Source organism: Barbus barbus (genome assembly GCF_936440315.1).
Source record: "Barbus barbus genome assembly, chromosome: 9".
Classification (NCBI taxonomy): Eukaryota; Metazoa; Chordata; class Actinopteri; order Cypriniformes; family Cyprinidae; genus Barbus; species Barbus barbus.
In genome coordinates, this window is record NC_136737.1 from 13,426,393 (window position 1) to 13,444,111 (window position 17,719).

At 35.3% G+C, this 17,719-nt stretch overlaps 1 protein-coding gene across 1 annotated transcript in view; it reads right to left on the reverse strand.

Moving 5' to 3' along the window:
- The window catches only part of LOC306875478 (adhesion G protein-coupled receptor D2), a 91,866-nt gene that overhangs the window by 71,890 nt on the left and 2,257 nt on the right, over positions 1-17,719 (reverse strand). Inside the window, exons 7-20 of the mRNA XM_079426089.1 lie at positions 16,703-16,773; positions 16,283-16,555; positions 16,071-16,182; positions 15,698-15,835; positions 15,503-15,605; positions 15,306-15,417; positions 13,485-13,534; positions 13,263-13,389; positions 12,051-12,154; positions 11,420-11,522; positions 9,802-9,955; positions 9,287-9,420; positions 7,819-7,934; positions 6,958-7,078 (exon numbers count right to left, since the gene is read on the reverse strand). Of these exons, the coding sequence (XP_079282215.1) occupies positions 6,958-7,078; positions 7,819-7,934; positions 9,287-9,420; positions 9,802-9,955; positions 11,420-11,522; positions 12,051-12,154; positions 13,263-13,389; positions 13,485-13,534; positions 15,306-15,417; positions 15,503-15,605; positions 15,698-15,835; positions 16,071-16,182; positions 16,283-16,555; positions 16,703-16,773 (1,718 nt within the window). The remainder of the gene's footprint in view (positions 1-6,957; positions 7,079-7,818; positions 7,935-9,286; positions 9,421-9,801; positions 9,956-11,419; positions 11,523-12,050; positions 12,155-13,262; positions 13,390-13,484; positions 13,535-15,305; positions 15,418-15,502; positions 15,606-15,697; positions 15,836-16,070; positions 16,183-16,282; positions 16,556-16,702; positions 16,774-17,719) is intronic.

The following is a 17,719-nucleotide window of genomic DNA, read 5'->3' on the forward strand; positions in this document are numbered from 1 at the left end:
CAATAATTAAAATAATAAAATCCTGTATGTTATGCTAAATAATTTATGTAATTAATTAAGTAGATAACATTAAAATAAATCAATAAATAATTCTTTGGTTGAAGGATCCACCTTAGTTTAACGCACAAAAAACTTCTGCATCCCGATTTTGTGACCCCAAACCCCCTTTAAACTCTCTATCCTCAAAGTTATTGAAAGAGGGAAATTATGAGCGTATAATGCTATGGACAATGCATGGTGGAGGGCCTATTATATCCGGGTAATGGATAGCACTGAGTTTTTGAATGACATTGCACTGAGATTGGATGACGGAGGGTCGTGCGATTTATGGCCAAATGAAGCACCTCCACTTCCCCCCATCCCATCCTCACCCAAAGCTATTTATTTCCAGCCTGATAGAGAAGCACATGGTGGTGTTTATGGTTCAGGAGTTTGTAAATAATCAGTGGGTTTTGGGGTTCTATGAATGTGATCATGTTGTTTTCAATTTGTAATGTTATTCGCAGATACATTAAACTTTGTGTCGTCTTCTAAAATTCACAAATTATCACCCTACGGGTAAGCCTAATTATGGCATTTCACTCATGTATTGATTCTGTTAAATGCTGATTTCACAGTACCATAAGTTGTAGAAATGTTAGACAAATGTTATTTAACATTTCTTCAAAGAAAAAACAGAGCAGATAAAAACATGTTACGTGTCAGTTTCTGTTCAGTTCTGTGTTTACCTTATTTGGTAGTTCCTGTCCTGGTTTAGTTAATTAGTAATCATCGTTTAGTCCTGTCACCTGTTTTGTGTTAATTATCTCGTTTGCTCTTTTGTTCCCTGGTCTTTATAAGTCTTGAGTTTCCTTGTCTAGGTTGTCGTGTCTTGAAGTTATGTCGGTCAGAATCATGTCAAAGTTTTGTTATACTCTGGCGTTGTTCTGAACTTGTGTATTCGTGCTTGATGTGGATTATTAAAATACCTGCATTTCGTGAAACCCTCGACTTCTTGCCTGCCTGGACCATCTAACCGTAACAGAAGACTCGACCGAACTGAAGATGAGGAGGCGGCTGGTTTTGGTTCCCCGCGGGGGAGGTTCGGGGATGTTCCGCGGGCTTCCTCCGCTCGCGGCGAGGATGATGTTTCTGCCCACGATGTTTCCGCCGTCCAGGGCGATGATGATTCCGCCCGCGGCGAAGATGGTGCCACCGTCCGAGGCGATGATTGTGCCGCCGTCCGAGGCGATGATTATTCCGCCCGCGGCGAAGATGGTGCCGCCGTACGAGGCGATGATTGTGCCGCCGTCCGAGGCGATGATGGTTCCGCCCGCGGCGAAGACAGTTCCGCCGACACAAAACGCGGGGCTACTGGATGAGGCTCTGCCCACGGAGTTCTCGGCTCCCGTACTCTCTCCAGTGCCCTCCAGTGCCTGCTCCTCGCCAGTGCCCTCTAGTGCCTGCTCCTCGCAAGTGCCCTCCAGTGCCTGCTCCTCGCAAGTGCCCTCCAGTGCCTGCTCCTCGCAAGAACCCTCCTTTGTCTCCGCTGGTTCCGCCCAGCTCTCCTACGTCTTCACTGGTTCCGCCCAGCTCTCCTGCGTCCCCGCTGGTCCCGTACGGATACGCGCTCCCAGAGTACCCCCGAGAAGTCGCACTTCCAGAGCACCCCCGAGAATTCGCGCTGTCAGAGCACCGCCGAGAGTCCGCGCTGCAAGAGCGCCCTCCTGCGTCTCCGCTGGTCCCGTCCAGCTCCGCGCCTCCCGAGCGCCCTCAAGTATCCGCGCTGCAAGAGCGCCCTCAAGAATCCGCGCTTCAAGAGCGCCCCCGAGTGTCCGCTCATTCAGAGCGTCCCCCAGAGCCCGCTCCTCCAGAGCGCCCTCAAGTGCCCGCTCCTCCAGAGCGCCCCACAGAGCCCGCTCCTCCAGCCGCTCCTCCAGAGCGCCCCACAGAGCCCGCTCCTCCAGAGCGTCCCACAGGGAACTTCCCCAATAAATTTTTTTTGGGGGGCTATATAGCCACGGCCCGGGGTGGCCAGGCCAGAGGCCAAGGCCACCAAGCTCCCTGATCCGCCATGGCCTCCCGTGTCCCCAGATTCGCCATGGCCTCCCGTGTCTCCTGATCCGCCATGGCCTCCAGTGTCCCCGGATCCGCCATGGCCTCCCGTGTCCCCGGATCCGCCATGGCCTCCAGTGTCCCCGGATCCGCCATGGCCTTGTTGGCGTTGTTCTGAACTTGTGTATTCGTGCTTGATGTGGATTATTAAAATACCTGCATTTCGTGAAACCCTCGACTTCTTGCCTGCCTGGACCATCTAACCGTAACAACACGTCGCAATGTCACAATTTGCCCAACCCACTCAAGAATGGCATTTGAACAGTTTGAGCAGGTTTAACTGGAAATCATGTTAAAAAAAAAAAAAAAAAAAAGTGACTCAATCAAAAAATATCTAGTTCATGCCTATATGGGGGGGGGTGCTTATAATAATTAATTGGAAAATAAATTTGACTGAAAATACCCATAAAAGATTATTTAAAGCTATTTTTGTGTTAAATTAGACAGTATCAAGTACAAATTTACTTCATTTAGCTTTAAATTTTAAAGGAATATTTTACTTGATTCAACAAAATTTAATGCACAAACATTTAGGCTACTACAGCCTAATGTAAACTATGGAACATAAAAGAAGATAATTTGAGAAACATCTCAGTATTTTTTGTTCATACAATGAAAGTCACTGGTAACCAAAACAGCTTTCACGAGTTCACACATGGAAATATAAAAATATGCATGTTATTTAACAATTTCTTAAAGAGAAAATGCTTTTGAAAATTCCAAAATCCAAAAATGGATTGAAAAATCACTTTGAAATATACATTAGTTACTATATAAATAAAGCTATTTTATGCTTAACGTAATTTAATTTATGTATTGATTCTGATAAAAAAAAACCAAAGAATTCACAGTTTAGCTACACTTAATTTATTTAACATTTCTAAAAAGAAAAACAGCAAATAAAATGCTTTCCGAAATCAAAATTCACTCTAACCTACTCAAGAATAATATTCAAACTATTTTTATCTATTTAAGTGTGTTTTACTGGAAATCACATAAAAAGTGATTCTCAAAAAAAGTCTTAAATAACTAGAATAATCAAAACATCTCTAGTTCATTTCCATGGGTCATTCTCAATATCCACACAAAAGCTAAAAGCCTTCAAAAATGATTGAAGAATTTTTTACATGAATTTCATTTCTCCAAAATAAAGCTGTTTCATGCTTTTTTACATAACTATATACTCAGCGCTCTAAATAAGAATGATTTGTCGTGTTGTTGACAAAGTGTGGCCAATAAAAAAGGCTTGTCAACATTATTCCTTTTATTGATTTAACAATAAAGTCCTCTGGCTTAAGTTTTATGTTGTTATTGCCGCCTATTGAAAATATAATGAAACATGGAAGGGAAAAAAAAATCCCGACAGGAATTTCACATAAGGCCATCTAGGACTCAGAATGCCCTCTGGATAAAGTGCGCCTGTTATATTCTTCAAATTTTCAAGGGCGTTGCTTAGAAAGCAGCCGTGCCAATGAAATTATGAATATATACTCCATCAAAGCAGCTTCAGATGCTAGAATGTTTCATTCACCACCCCATGCCGTCTGCATTCATATGAGCGCACGCCGTCTCTGCTTCCTTTTAAAAACCACGGGCTATTTAAACCACGGGCTAAGTATTTAAGAGCTCACAATGTCTATATGAAGCGCTTAAACACAAGGTCTGCGGCTCTGAACGACTCAAGCACTCTGGATACATTCTCGATGCACGTCAAAACAAACACTGAAAGTGCACGGCATAAAAATGTTTATTGACGAGAATTGTCAACGACTTCATAAAACTTTCGAAGAAGTTTGTCGTGTCGTTACTGCTGGAATGGTTGGTTTTTCTAACAAGGTTTAATTTACAATGCAGTTGGGTAAAACGCACGGTTTTATTGTCATTGTTCGCAGCCGTTTTCACAGATAAAAAGGAGCCGTGGGCAAAACAAAGGGTGGAATTTAGTGAGAAAACAGGTTGGTCTTTAACACATGGGAGCTATATTTTCACCTGTCACATTTGAAAAGGAAGAGGCTGGCAAAATATCCAAGCTTTGAAACGATCACACAGAGGCCTGCGGTGATTTCCTGTGGATTCCGCATCTCCCAAAAAATCTCTGACTCATTTTCTGTTTGGACTGATTCGGAGCCAAAATCTGTAGTGGCATTCATAATCATTTAAAAATTAGAGCTGACTTAATTTTCTAAAAAAAATCGGAAGGTTTATTTACGTATACCAAATAATTAAAAAAAAAAAAAAAAAAAAAAAAAGAGTTAAATAGTGTCTGGTTGCTCATTCAGTTTAGATTTATTTGATATTTTTAGAAAAAAAGTGTGTGTGGGGTGCAAACAAATATGTGTGTGTGTGTGTGTGTGTTTTCAGGGTCAGTACCTTTTTTCTTTTTAAAGACATTAATATTTTTATTCAGAAAGGACACATTAAATTAATCAAAAGTGACATTCGAAAGATTTCTATTTCAAATAAATGCTGTTATTTTAAACATTCTGTTTGTTAAAGAATCCTGAAAACTTACATATATCACGGTTTCCACAAAAATGTTATAATATTTTATTTAATAATAATAAATTATTCTTGAGCAGCAAATCAGCATATTAGAATAATTTTTGAAGGATCATGTGACACTGAAGACTGGAGTAATGATGCTAAAAATTCAGCGCTGCATCACAGAAATAAATTACATTTTAAAATATATTAAAATAGAAAACAAACAGTAATAATATTTCACAATATTACTGATTTTAAATGATGAATCGAATTTTTTTTGGTCATTTTTAGAATTGTTAATCATGCACAGAACCCAATTAAAAACATTTATAAATACAAATATACCGCTTTGTGTTTTGAAAGCTACTGTACACATTTTCCACAAGACAGAAATATTTTTTATATATTTGCTTTGATAGCATATTTTTAAAAAAACATTAGATTTCAAACTCTTTAGTTATTATTATACATTATCATACAGATTAATTTAATAATTCAGTAAAAAAGGCAAATAAATCATTTTTTCCCACCAAAATTAATTATAGTACAAAATACATATCCCTGTTTTTAACTTTTTCAATATTCTAAAACAAGCCTTACTTGATTCATGTAAAATCAAACTTATACTATCAATCTGTCAAGCTATTTGATGATATAGCAGTTTGCAGGGCTGAAGGACACAAATAATTATAGTTTAATCACTTGAATACTACATAACTAGTAAATACTGTAGAAAAGCAGACAGGAATTCATATGTAAATATTATTTATGGTATGAACTAACGCATGATTACAATAAAAATACATCTAAGGAAAACAACATCCACAAACTTTAACGTATGACCTTCAAACACACACGTTTAGTTGACATATCCTCAGAGGAGACACTTTACACACATGCCTTTAATGTGCAACTTCTCCTATGGCTTGAGATGTGGACAAACAAACAACAGAAAATGAACACGAGTAAACCAACTAAACTGCGACTTTGTATCAGAAAGGCTTACATCAATTATGACTGTGTTGAGACATTTTTTAATTAGTGCGGAAAATGCACTATTTATAGTGTGGTTTAATGATGCGAGTCAGGCTAAATCTCTATTGATTTTCTTGTGATATATACAGCTCTATTACAGAAACAACTGATTAAGGAGCTGCACAGATCGCAAACACACGACTCAAACCGCACAGGCTTGTAACCAATAAAGAATGGCACACTTTTCTTTCTTTGATCGAAATAACACAGTGATATTCTCTATAAAGCTATTTGCACAGCGTATCTACAAATGAGATCGTTTGGATTAATGGCAGTACTGTAAAACATTTGTCGATTTCAACATTATTAAAAAATATTTATAAACTAAATTGCAAATTAACACATCTGTATTCTCTATTTTGATTTTGCACCTGCTTAAACGTGGTTAATTTTTTAAAAAACAAATATTCCAAATGATTTTAAATTATAATAGAACTGCGTTAATTATAAATATAATTTTGAAAATTATTTTGCATGATCTCAGAAGTGTCAGTCATCCACAAAATGATAATAAAAATATACTGCTTTGTTTTTTCAAATACTACAAAACAACAGAATATTAAAAAACGGAAAAGACAACTACAGACTTAGAATATTTTGATCTTGCGCTCATATTAAATGTATAATAAATATATATTTTAATAATTATTTCAAATAATAATTAACATTTTAAAATGAATAAAATAAATGATCAAATTAACCTACATTCTTGAAAAGTTTCAGAATTGTTAATCATGCACGGAACAAGATTACAAATATTTATAAATAAAAACAAACCGCTTTGTGTTTTGAAAGCCACTGCACACATTTTCCACAAAACAGCAGGAAATTAAAAACAGGACAGGCCTGTAAATGATGTGATATTTGAATCATTCACAACAATACTCGGTATATTTTGATCTAGTGCCTGCTGAAATGTGGTATTTATATTAAATTAATAATGTTTTTCTTATTTAAAAATAAATTAAATTACTAAAGTAAATGACTAAATTAATCTAAATTTCCCAGAATGTTCAAAGCAGCTTGGCTGGGTTAAAGCCGAACTCAACAACCGTTAATAACGATTTAACGGAAAAAGGAAGTAACAGAGGATCTGTTCGGAATCCTGTCTTTTGCCAAAAATTATTTCACCCAGATTCTGACAGTGGCTAAACAAGAAATGCTGGAAAAGCACTGAACTTTTCAGAGATTTTCACGGATCGCACGAACGCCAACGTTTATGAGAAGTCTGAATAAAACTTCACTTCACACACAGATGCTCTCAGTCCGTGCCGCCTCCATGTTAAACAGCAATTATCTCTTCACTCCCCACGGTTTACCTCAGCCGTCGAGAAACACTCTTACCTGCAGCGAGTTCAGGAGGCTGAAGACGTACGCGATAACCACGGAGGACGGCACCAGGACGCCACACAGCCACGTCAGGCCCAGGATCGGCAACAGGACCAGCACGGCTTTCACTGCCGACCTAAAAGCAGACGAATTATATGAAAAACACTTTATTTTATTATATTCCTGCAGATACAGTCGTACACAGACAGACAGATTTCATGGGTCACAACAGGAGCTGCTGCTTATTCTCACATTGTGACAATTTCCACGCTAAATCGCTTTTAATTCTGTTTAGTATAAAATTACCTCCCTATTCAGGTAACCGCTAAAGCGAACCAGCTGCGGTCCGAACGGGCCCTGCCAAGCGGAGGAAGCGAGTGTTTGATTTTCCTTGGATCCCACCACCGGCTTTCAAGAGTCACACACAGGGGCCCTCTGAGGGCCCCCACCTCAGCGACTGATGCTGGAGGTCCAGACGCGTCGAAATGTTGGGTACATGTGGCAGCTTAATTTGCGTTGTGGTTATTTATGGTCTCAAGGAGAAGCTGAATCTATAAACCAACATGAGAATCGGTATAAAGGCCTGTTTTTAAAAAATAGAACGCTGAGGTCCTGCAGTGACCGAGCTGTCTGAAAGTTTACTTTTGAGGGGGAAAAAAAGTTGAATCGTTCTATTAATAGCCCAAAAAACAAACAAAATATTTGATGTTGAAAGAGGCTGTAATGTGCAAACAGATCATTTTAATAGAGAGCCAAAATGACTAGGATCAGTCAGACTCCACAAGCAGACAGGACCACCGATCACGAGCACAGCTGTGAAAGGGTGCCTCCATGTGGCCACATGAGAAAGAGTACAGAGGGAGAGAGATGTCCTACCTTATCTGCGCAAAGACCTGCTCTTCTGGGCTGGTGTTCAGAGTCATCATCAAAGATCTCCTCTTTGCTGTGGCGATGGTGATCACGACCACACGGGTCAGAATCATGATATTCACCTTTTTTTTTTTTATATTAATTGACATAAATATTAGAATCTATAAAAAGCATTAATATAATTATTATTATTAAAAATACACATATATATGTAAGTGAACATATATAAAAAAAAAAGTATTACTACATGTGTGTGTGTTGTCATTTCTTGTATTATGTAAAAATGCATAAAACAATATAAACTTTATACATGTTATATATTAAAGTAATAATTACTACATTGTTATAATATAGCTTTTATATTAACTTAATAATAAATATTATTTTAAAATCGTCATTTAAATTTTTAGGTGTATACCAAAAATGCCACACACACACACAGCTGAACTTCTTAGCTGGTAAAACATATATGTGTTGAATCACCCAATAATAAAATGTGACATTCTGTAGTTTTGTCTCATATTCATATTTTAATCATATTTGTCAATGTCTTGACTCCACAGCCAACATAGCAATTTTGTCTTCACTGTTTCAATACTTATAGAGGGCACTGTATTATATAAAAATACAATATAAAATTTATATAAATGTTATATGTCAAAGAAATAATTACAACATTAATATTACATAGCTTATATATTAATGCAATAACAAATATTTATAAATAATATTTTTGGCATTTAATTTTTTAACTGTATACCAAAAAAATAACACACTATATTATTATAAAAAATATTGCATATTGTAACATTATAAAAATACAATTAAATATATGTGTAATAAAAACCTTTTATATTATAGATTTTTATATGTTATATGTTTATATATTTATTTTGTTATTAAACACACATAGCAAAAACATTTATCATGTTATTTATTTTGTTTGTTGCTGTTGTTGTTATACATATTAAATATATACGTAAGTGAACATATCTAAAAAAATAAAAGAACATTTTGCCACAAGTGTGTATTTTTTTTTGCATTATATAAAAATACGTGAAATAATATAAACTTTATACAGATGTTATATATGAATGTAACAGTTACTACATTATTATTATTATAAAGCTCATATTAATGTAATAATAAAAATTACAAATTATATATTTTTTAATTTATATCTTTAACTGTATATACCAAAAATAACACACTATATTATTATACAAAATACTGCCTATTGAAACATTCTAAAAAAAATATGCACACATGATATAAAATGTGTTTTGTTGTATATATAATATAAAAAAGTTTATATTATATTTTTTATACGTGTATGTATTTACTTTATTATATTATTATTGTTATTAAACATACATAAAAACATTTTTCTCATATGTTTTTCATTTAATTTATTTACTGCCTGTTATTATTATTATTACTACGATAAAAGAGAATGATAGAAGTAAAGACGTACCATAATAATGAAGATGACTGGTCCTGCAAATCCCCATATGACGCCATTCTGAACACTGAGCCAGCAGTGGCCGTCCGCTGAGTAATTCCCAGCAGCAGAGGCCAGTGTGATAGTCACGATCAGCACGGGCAGACCTGTTTAACCACACACATTTCTATATCACAACGTGTCCTTTTAAAGCTTGAAAAGTATGCTTATGCTATTTTTCTTTCAAATAAAAGGTTTGCGGTAACAGTGACACTTTGCAAATACTTTGCTGTGTAAGATTGAATATAAATGTCTCAGCTTACATGGCAGGTGTTGACTATCAATGTTTAATTTTCTACAGTTTGGATGTTAATTTATTAGTTTTAATGTCTAATTTAAGAAAACGTAGTGTAAAATAAAATCAAGTATATGTGAATATTCACTGCCATCAAATTAACAGGAAACCTGCATTCCTGTACTCTTGAACCAAATCAATAACTGCGCAGTACAACAGATTGAAGAGGAGATTGGGGGCGGAGTCGCATTACCCCAGCCAATCAGGTAGTAGTACTTCATGTGTCGGTCCTCGCTCAAATTAACGCTGACTACTTTGCTCCAGAGCAGTAGGCCCTCCACCAGCATCCAGCTGAACGCTGCCATGAAGAACAAATGCATCAGAGCTGCCACAAGCGTGCAGGCCACCTACAGGGCAAAGGTCAGAGAGCAGGCGGTCAAGGGTCAAAAGATCAAACAGCCACACAGCCGTACTTATCCAGCTTATCCAATGCCAAATATGGCTACAGCACTAATGTTGTTTTAAGACACTGTCAGATGCTGCTACTAAGTTTGTTCTAGAAATAGACTTGGTTTCCTTTTTAAAAATTCAATAGCCCTGATAGCATTTAATAAAGCAATAGAGGATGTGTGATTTTGAACTTGACACCCTTAAACATAGTAAAAACTTTGTAACACTTGACCTTGCATGGCGTATACAATCTGATTCTGATTAAACAGACCGTTACATCAATATTATTAATACATTTATATCACAGTTTTAAAAAGCGTTGTTGTAAACTAAAATAATAAAAAATTCAATTTTAAGTTCCTGAATTTGAAGTTTCTTGGATATTAAATAAATCTTTAAAAAGAAAAAAAAATTAAGACGTACTGAAATTGAATAAGCTGAAGTACTAAAATTACTGAACTACTTATTTATTTATTGAAATTATTATTATCTAAAATTGTATTTGTATTATATTGTAATTGTATTTTTATATTCATTTTATATACTGTATATAATTTTATTATTAATTATTTTGGTAACACTTTACATTAAGGTTCAATTTGTTAACTATATTTAATGCATTAACTAACAATAACAATGAGCAAAACATTTGTTACAGTATTTATTAATCTTTCTTAACAGTAGTTAATAAAATGACAACTGTTCATTGTTAGTCTATGTTAGCTCAGGTCCAGTAACTAACATTAATAGATGCTAATTTTGATTTGAATTAGGGGTGTGCGATATGACGATTTTTGATTTTTGATCGTGGACGATAAAAATGTCTCCACGATCTGCTTTTGAAGAAATATCGTAGTATCGTGCTACAGCGCAAATACAGTTCAGGCGCCATTTTGAATCATTTTATGATAAAATGTTACATAACTGAAATAAAGTTTAAATAAATTAAATATTAGATTAAATATTAGAAAAAACATAAATAGAAAAAAATAGAAATGTTCTCTTCACAATTAACTGAAATAAATAAGTTTAGGTTGAAGTACTAACTTAAATAAATAAATTAATCCTATACAGAAATATACATAAAAAAATATATATATGTCAAAGCCACATAAAATTATTAGGACTAAAAGTACAATAATTAAATTACAATAAAATAATTATAAATAAAATTAATTAAAATAAAAACTGAAAATATAAAAATAAAAGCTATTTCAAAATATTAATAAATACTATAATCAAACATATAAATAATGCTAAAATAACACCGCTGTATAAGTAATAACAAATAATTACAAAAAGCAATGATTTAGCATCTTAATCATTAATTAATTTAACATTCTGTTTTAATATATTCCAACAATTACAACCTAATTTTGAATGTTATGCTACCAAATAAATATCTGTGAAAAACACCAAACCTTATTATGAACAGCAGAACCACTGCAGAGAAGGACAATTTGAGCACAAGTCAGAGACACAAAAAGATTTTTGTGAACTGATGTCCGATCTGATTTCGGGATGCTGTTTAAAAAAAAACAAAAAAACACTTTGTCATATATGCATTTTTCGCAATCATTCAAACACATTTTGACAATGATAAATAATGCAAAAAAAATATTTTGTTTTGGTAACCCAGATGAAGTATGTGTGTGGGTTGATTAGCAGCAAACAGGCCATCAATCTCTTAAAGAAACCAGCTTGGCTGATACTGCTCTGATTGACCTCTCTTTGTGTGACCCTTCCCTTTAATTAACTCCCCTGTAATGCCACCATAAAACTTCAGCTTCAGGCTCATTTGGCACAGAGCACTAATTAGCCGATTAGTGGTTTTCAATACTTATTCAGCCTCACAACTGAGCGCTATTGACGGCGTGCTGCTGAGAGTCAAGCAAATGTTATGCTGTGGTGACCCTTCTGCACCCAACACTGGAAGTTAGACATCATAAAAGAGCACGAATCAAATGCTGCCAGAGCACATCATGCAGTGCTTCCCCAACAGAAGCACACCGCTCTTGTCATGCAGGCAGTGGATCGGTGAAAAGCACTTACTCTAACATGGTAAACAGCATCAAGGTCACCACCAGTGCGCAGAGAGATGCTCCGGATCCGATAAACGTCAGCTTCGTCAGAATGCTCTCCTCTTTAGCACTCCACTGCAGGGAAAAGACCCATCAAAACACAACCATCTCGTATTCCTAACGCTCTGTCTGTCTCTCAATAAAAGTGTCGGGAAATATACATTAACTACCGTGTATACGAAGACTGATGCTACTACTGCGCTTAGGCATTAATGCGAGATCAGATTTGCTCTTTAATAAGTTCTGCAGACAAACTTCTCACATAATGCTCAATACAAAACCACAAAGACTATGATTAAGTCTCGCTTGCGTTTGTAAGCTAACAGTGACCTCTATTGGACAGATTGTGTTATAACAGAAAATGTGATCGTGAGGACAGCATATTTATGTAAAAGATCAAACTAGCTTATTAACACTTTTAAAGCAATAACTTAACTTTTAGACTTACATATTGTACCATATTCATATTAGTATAATTTTTTTTTTAATGAAAAAAATTATATATATTGTTTTCTTAATATTTAATATCAAATATATTTTATATACCATATTTTTATTAGTACTGTATACAGTAGTAATACTGTATTTTATATATATATAGTTTGTGCATATATAATAACAATCATTATTATTTTTATTGTTGAATTAGTTTGTATTAATAATTCATAATAATAATAATAACCAATTGAGTATTATATCGTATTCTACACATACAGACACACACACACACACACATACATATATATATGCACACACACACACACACACACACACACATACACACACATTTGTATATTTTTATAACATATTTATATATTAGTTTGTGTGTGTGTATATAAACAGAAATTTAAGTAACAAATAAATATAGTATAATAAAAACAATATATGAAGTATATTTACAAAAACAGATAAGTCAAAAAATCGTGTTTTTATTATGCTATCGTGTTTTTATTGTCGTCTTGTGTTAGTTAGCTGTATTTGTTAGTTATTTTTTACCTAATCAAAATAACTCGACTGCAGTTTGATTTGAGATTAATTGAAATGCACAATGAAAAACCATGATATTTGAAAGTTGTTAAAAACGGAGTTATCTGTTTTTACTGATGAACTCTTCATATATAAAATGTAAACAGATTATTTGTTAGATTTTTGTTAAAGTTGAAAGCACAAAGACTAAACATACCTTGTGCTCCATATAATTCATGAGGACAGCAAAATTGGTGGTGTGGTTGCAGAAGCAGGAAGTGACATCAGGAGGAGAAGGCAGTACTCTGCACCCTTTCTTGGACCAAGCACTTGTATGACCCTCCCTTTGGACATGAGACACTACATCAGACCCAAACAAGAGGCTGTAATATGACATGACACCTGTTAGCGGTTATATAACAGTATTACGTTCTCTTACACGATATCCCAAAAGACACAGATGGGAGTGACTTGTTTGGAATACTCTGCCTAAAGAAGAAAAAGGAAAATCATTATTTTGATACAATTTCAAACTATTAGTTTTATTTTTATATTTTCTGTTTTCGCTTTCATTTTAATTACAGTTTTAGTAATTTTGTTATGTTGTCATTTTTACTAGCTTGTCTACATAGTTAATCATTAATATTTAATTATTAGTGTTATTTTAGTACTTAAAGTTAAACTAAATGAAAATAAGAAATAAAACCAGTTAGTTTTATACATATATATATATATTATTTGATTTCTGTTAGTTTATTTTATTCTCAGTAACAATTTTTTATTTTTTTTATGGTTTTAATTTTAGTTAACAATAATAATCCTGCATAAGATGATAAAGGTGGGGTAAGTGATTTCTGGTAGCCAATGCTGATCTTTCAAATCACCAAAACAAGCACGGCCCTACCCCAAAGGGGTATCGCCTAGGGTTGGGTATCGTTTGAATTTTATCAATTCCGATTCTGCTTATCGTTTCCGATTCATTTAGATTCCAATGTGATTAAATCATGATATCAAACATTTATCCTGTGTCTCTTTTTTGCAAACCATTTATTGGAGCTGAATACCATGAACAAAAATCAACAGGCTACATAAAACTGGACTCTTTAAGAGCTGTTTGTATGCAAAATAGTACTGCATGACTCCGGATAAATTGAGGGGTTTTTTTTTTTTCCCCTCAAATGGAAGTTGGAGTACTCTCCTGATTCTGAAGAAAAAACATTAGACAACTAAACAAAATCACATGTAATTTATGAATAAATGATTCATTGACTCACTCAGGATGTACTTGTTTCATTATTGGATGAATCAGTGTTCTTGAATGAATCTCTTGTATGATTCAAAGACAAATACATTCAACAGCCCCTTTTCGCCACCTACTGGTGTAACAATGTAATCGATAAATCTTCATTTAAAGTGTCAAATTACTTTCAAAAGGTGATTTACTCTATTTTAATCGCTACAGTACACATCAGAGTTTATATCTGAACTATAAACTTTTATCCCAGTACTTCTGTAATTTGAATGTTTGTAACAGAAATAATGATACTGTGTGTTTGAAAAGACTATGAAGCTGTTTCATTCATGACAGATGACAGCTGCTCTCTTTAGGTCAACTGCAGTACGAACACAAATTCAAATGTTCAAATCACACTGATGTGATTGTCCGCTGCACGGATGAACCAAGTGATCACAACATTGATCTGACAACAAGTATCCCATTCTGGAATCGGAACCGATTCGCCCCTATTTTGATAGCTCCGCCCCACACATACGTACGCAACCCAATGCTGTCTACACTGGATGGAACACGACAAATCCACACGCACGCACACACACACACACGGAGCAGTGAGCAGCTGCGGCGCCCGGGGTTCGGTGCCACCTCAGTCGTGATATTGAGGGTGGAGAGAGCGCTGTACATTCACTTCCCCACCTACAATCCCTGCTGGACCTGAGACTCGAACTCGCACGACTCCCCCATCCCCTCCTCCTTCTTTTGTTCTTCAGACGTTTTCCTCTTTTGTTTTTTTATCCGCCATCACTATCTTTCTGTCGTCACTCAGCTCGGCTAATGTCCGTCATGTGCACTGATGAGCGCTCTCTCCTCGCATCATGAGTAGGCACGCCTACTGCTGATTGGCTAAAAGTTTGTTTTGGTACTCGGCCCGAATCAGTTTTCTAAATCGTTTTTGAAAAAATGCATACCCCACCTTTAATCAAATATATTCACTTTTTAAAACGTTTTCAAGTGTCTTTTTACCATAATCCCAGAGGATAGGGTGTACTGGACAGATACAGGAACATTTTCTGCCCTGGAAACATCTCGAACTGTTGCTGAGATTACTGCTGTGGCCAGCTGACCAGTGTGATGCCTGAAAATACATGAACAAACCAGTGTTAATATAATGTAAACATTATTATTGGTGTAGTAAAAAATTCAGCAGGATCATGCATTACCTCTTGTCTGCCTGTTGGTCAGAATGGGTTTTCACCTCCAGTCTGGACACCATCTCTAACAAGTTACTGTAGTAGGTATGAATAACCATCACTTCCTTGTGGCCTGTCAAAAAATATTAGCTTCTGATTAAGATCTCAATCATGACATTTATCTGTAGAAATAAGAAAACTACCCAAAAGCCCTTCATGTCTCACCCAGAGAAAAGACTCGCTGCATTTCTGACTCTAGTATGAGGATCTCATCATGGCTGCCGAACTGTCCGCCGTGAGCCGAGGGCTTGAACACACAACTGCAGCTCATTGGCGTCAGCCTCCGCGGCTCCAGAAGAATATCTGAGGAAGCAATTGATCTCGTGACTCTCAAAATAACAAAAACTCATCATTGTTTGTACAGTTTTTATGGTGGGACAACCAAAATTGCCATGGCTAAATAGTAATAACTGCTTGAATACAATGAGGTTTATCTTTATTACTCTACCTCTCAAGATAACAAATATTGACTCCCATTTTTCAGATGTCAGAGATGATGCTACCTAGTCATGCTAACTGAGGCAAAAAACCACTGTACCCATGTTCTTTGTTGACATTGTGAAGCTTTTGCACTCGGTCCAGAGAGCATCCGCCAGCATACACAGCAGCTTGTCAATGTTCTCCACCATTGTCAACGGTCCAGGGTAATTCTAAGAAAATACAGGAAACTGACTCATAAACTTGACAGAAGAGTGATCTTTTTTTAGAGGATTTGGTTTCAGAAGAGTCCATTTCAGTCTCATAACATACCCCATTTGCTATCAAATCCTCCCATTGTTCAGCCATATCAGGGTTGATGAGCCTGCTGACTAGTTCCAAGCTATTGCGGATCATAGATATGAAGACATCAGTGGAAACGACTATTTTATTGAGTTGAGCGGCCTTATCGATGGTTTCTGTGAGGTACAGAATATCAGAATGTGTGAGGATGTCTGCTTTGCGGTCCATAACTCTCAATATGGCACTCAAGAGGGAAACATGACGAGTCAGATCATTCTCAGGGAACAAGGTTACATTTGTATCCTGTGGAGAAAGTGGAGGATAATGTAAGTTCAAGTCATAAGACAATTATATTGTATGTCTGTGTCAATAGTGACTGTATTTGGATCCTTATAGTGTATGTTTATAGTGAATCTAATCAAAATCAGCCGTGAGCTCTGTCTAACTCACAGGTTTGGAATTAATCTCATTGCTGACTTGTGAGAAGAACGAGGTTCCAGGAAAACCAAAGTCCAACTGCTCTGAAATGAAGAAGGAAAATGCCTGGATTATGACACATGGTCAAACGCACAAGAAAATGCATTTTAGGGCTCCAGACAAAACAAAAACACAACTCAACAAAACAAAAAATAACAAAACGTTAAACACAAAATAAAAATGCAAAACAAAAAAAATAAAAAAAAATAACGTAAAACAAAACAAAAAAGCAAAAGATAGCAAAACTCCACACAAAACACAGCAAAACAACAACAAAAAGCATAAAAACACAAAACAAAAATGCAAAAGATAGCAAATCTACACAACCAAACAAAACACACAAACAAAAAGAAAATAGGGAGTCACTAGCTCCTAAAACACAATATATATTGAATGACTCTTTATTTAGACATTTCCATATAAACAAACAGTGAATAAATAATGTCAGTCTCACAAACTAAAAGTATACACCACAATAACGGTTCCCGGTTCATTTTTAATAGGACGTAACTGAAAAATGACTTGCAGTTCAGCGAGTCATCATTGTGAACTTGGTAATATTCCAAATGATTCACTATTTCATAAATGATTTACAATTTCACAAATCTTTTTGATGGCCTCCATAAAAAGAACAGGTTCATAAGGATTATTTTTCCATGAATCGGACATCAGATTGTTATTTTTGTAAAATAATTTGCATTTGCAACTCACTAAGTTGCGGTTTGGAACGCTGAAATGTCCTTTTTAAACCTTTAAAAGGTGAAAACAATATATTTTATAAACATATGTTACTGAGCATATTATTCATACATATGTTTCTTTTTAATTAACTTTCATAATATCCAAGTGAAACAATAACTAAAGGACAGAACTAAGTCCCACCCTACATTTTTTATTTTTCAATCATCCGTTTCACAGAATAAAATATATGTCACTACTTGTGTTACATTGGGTCTTTAGTAGAGCTTCAGAATGTCATAAAGCAGGCAT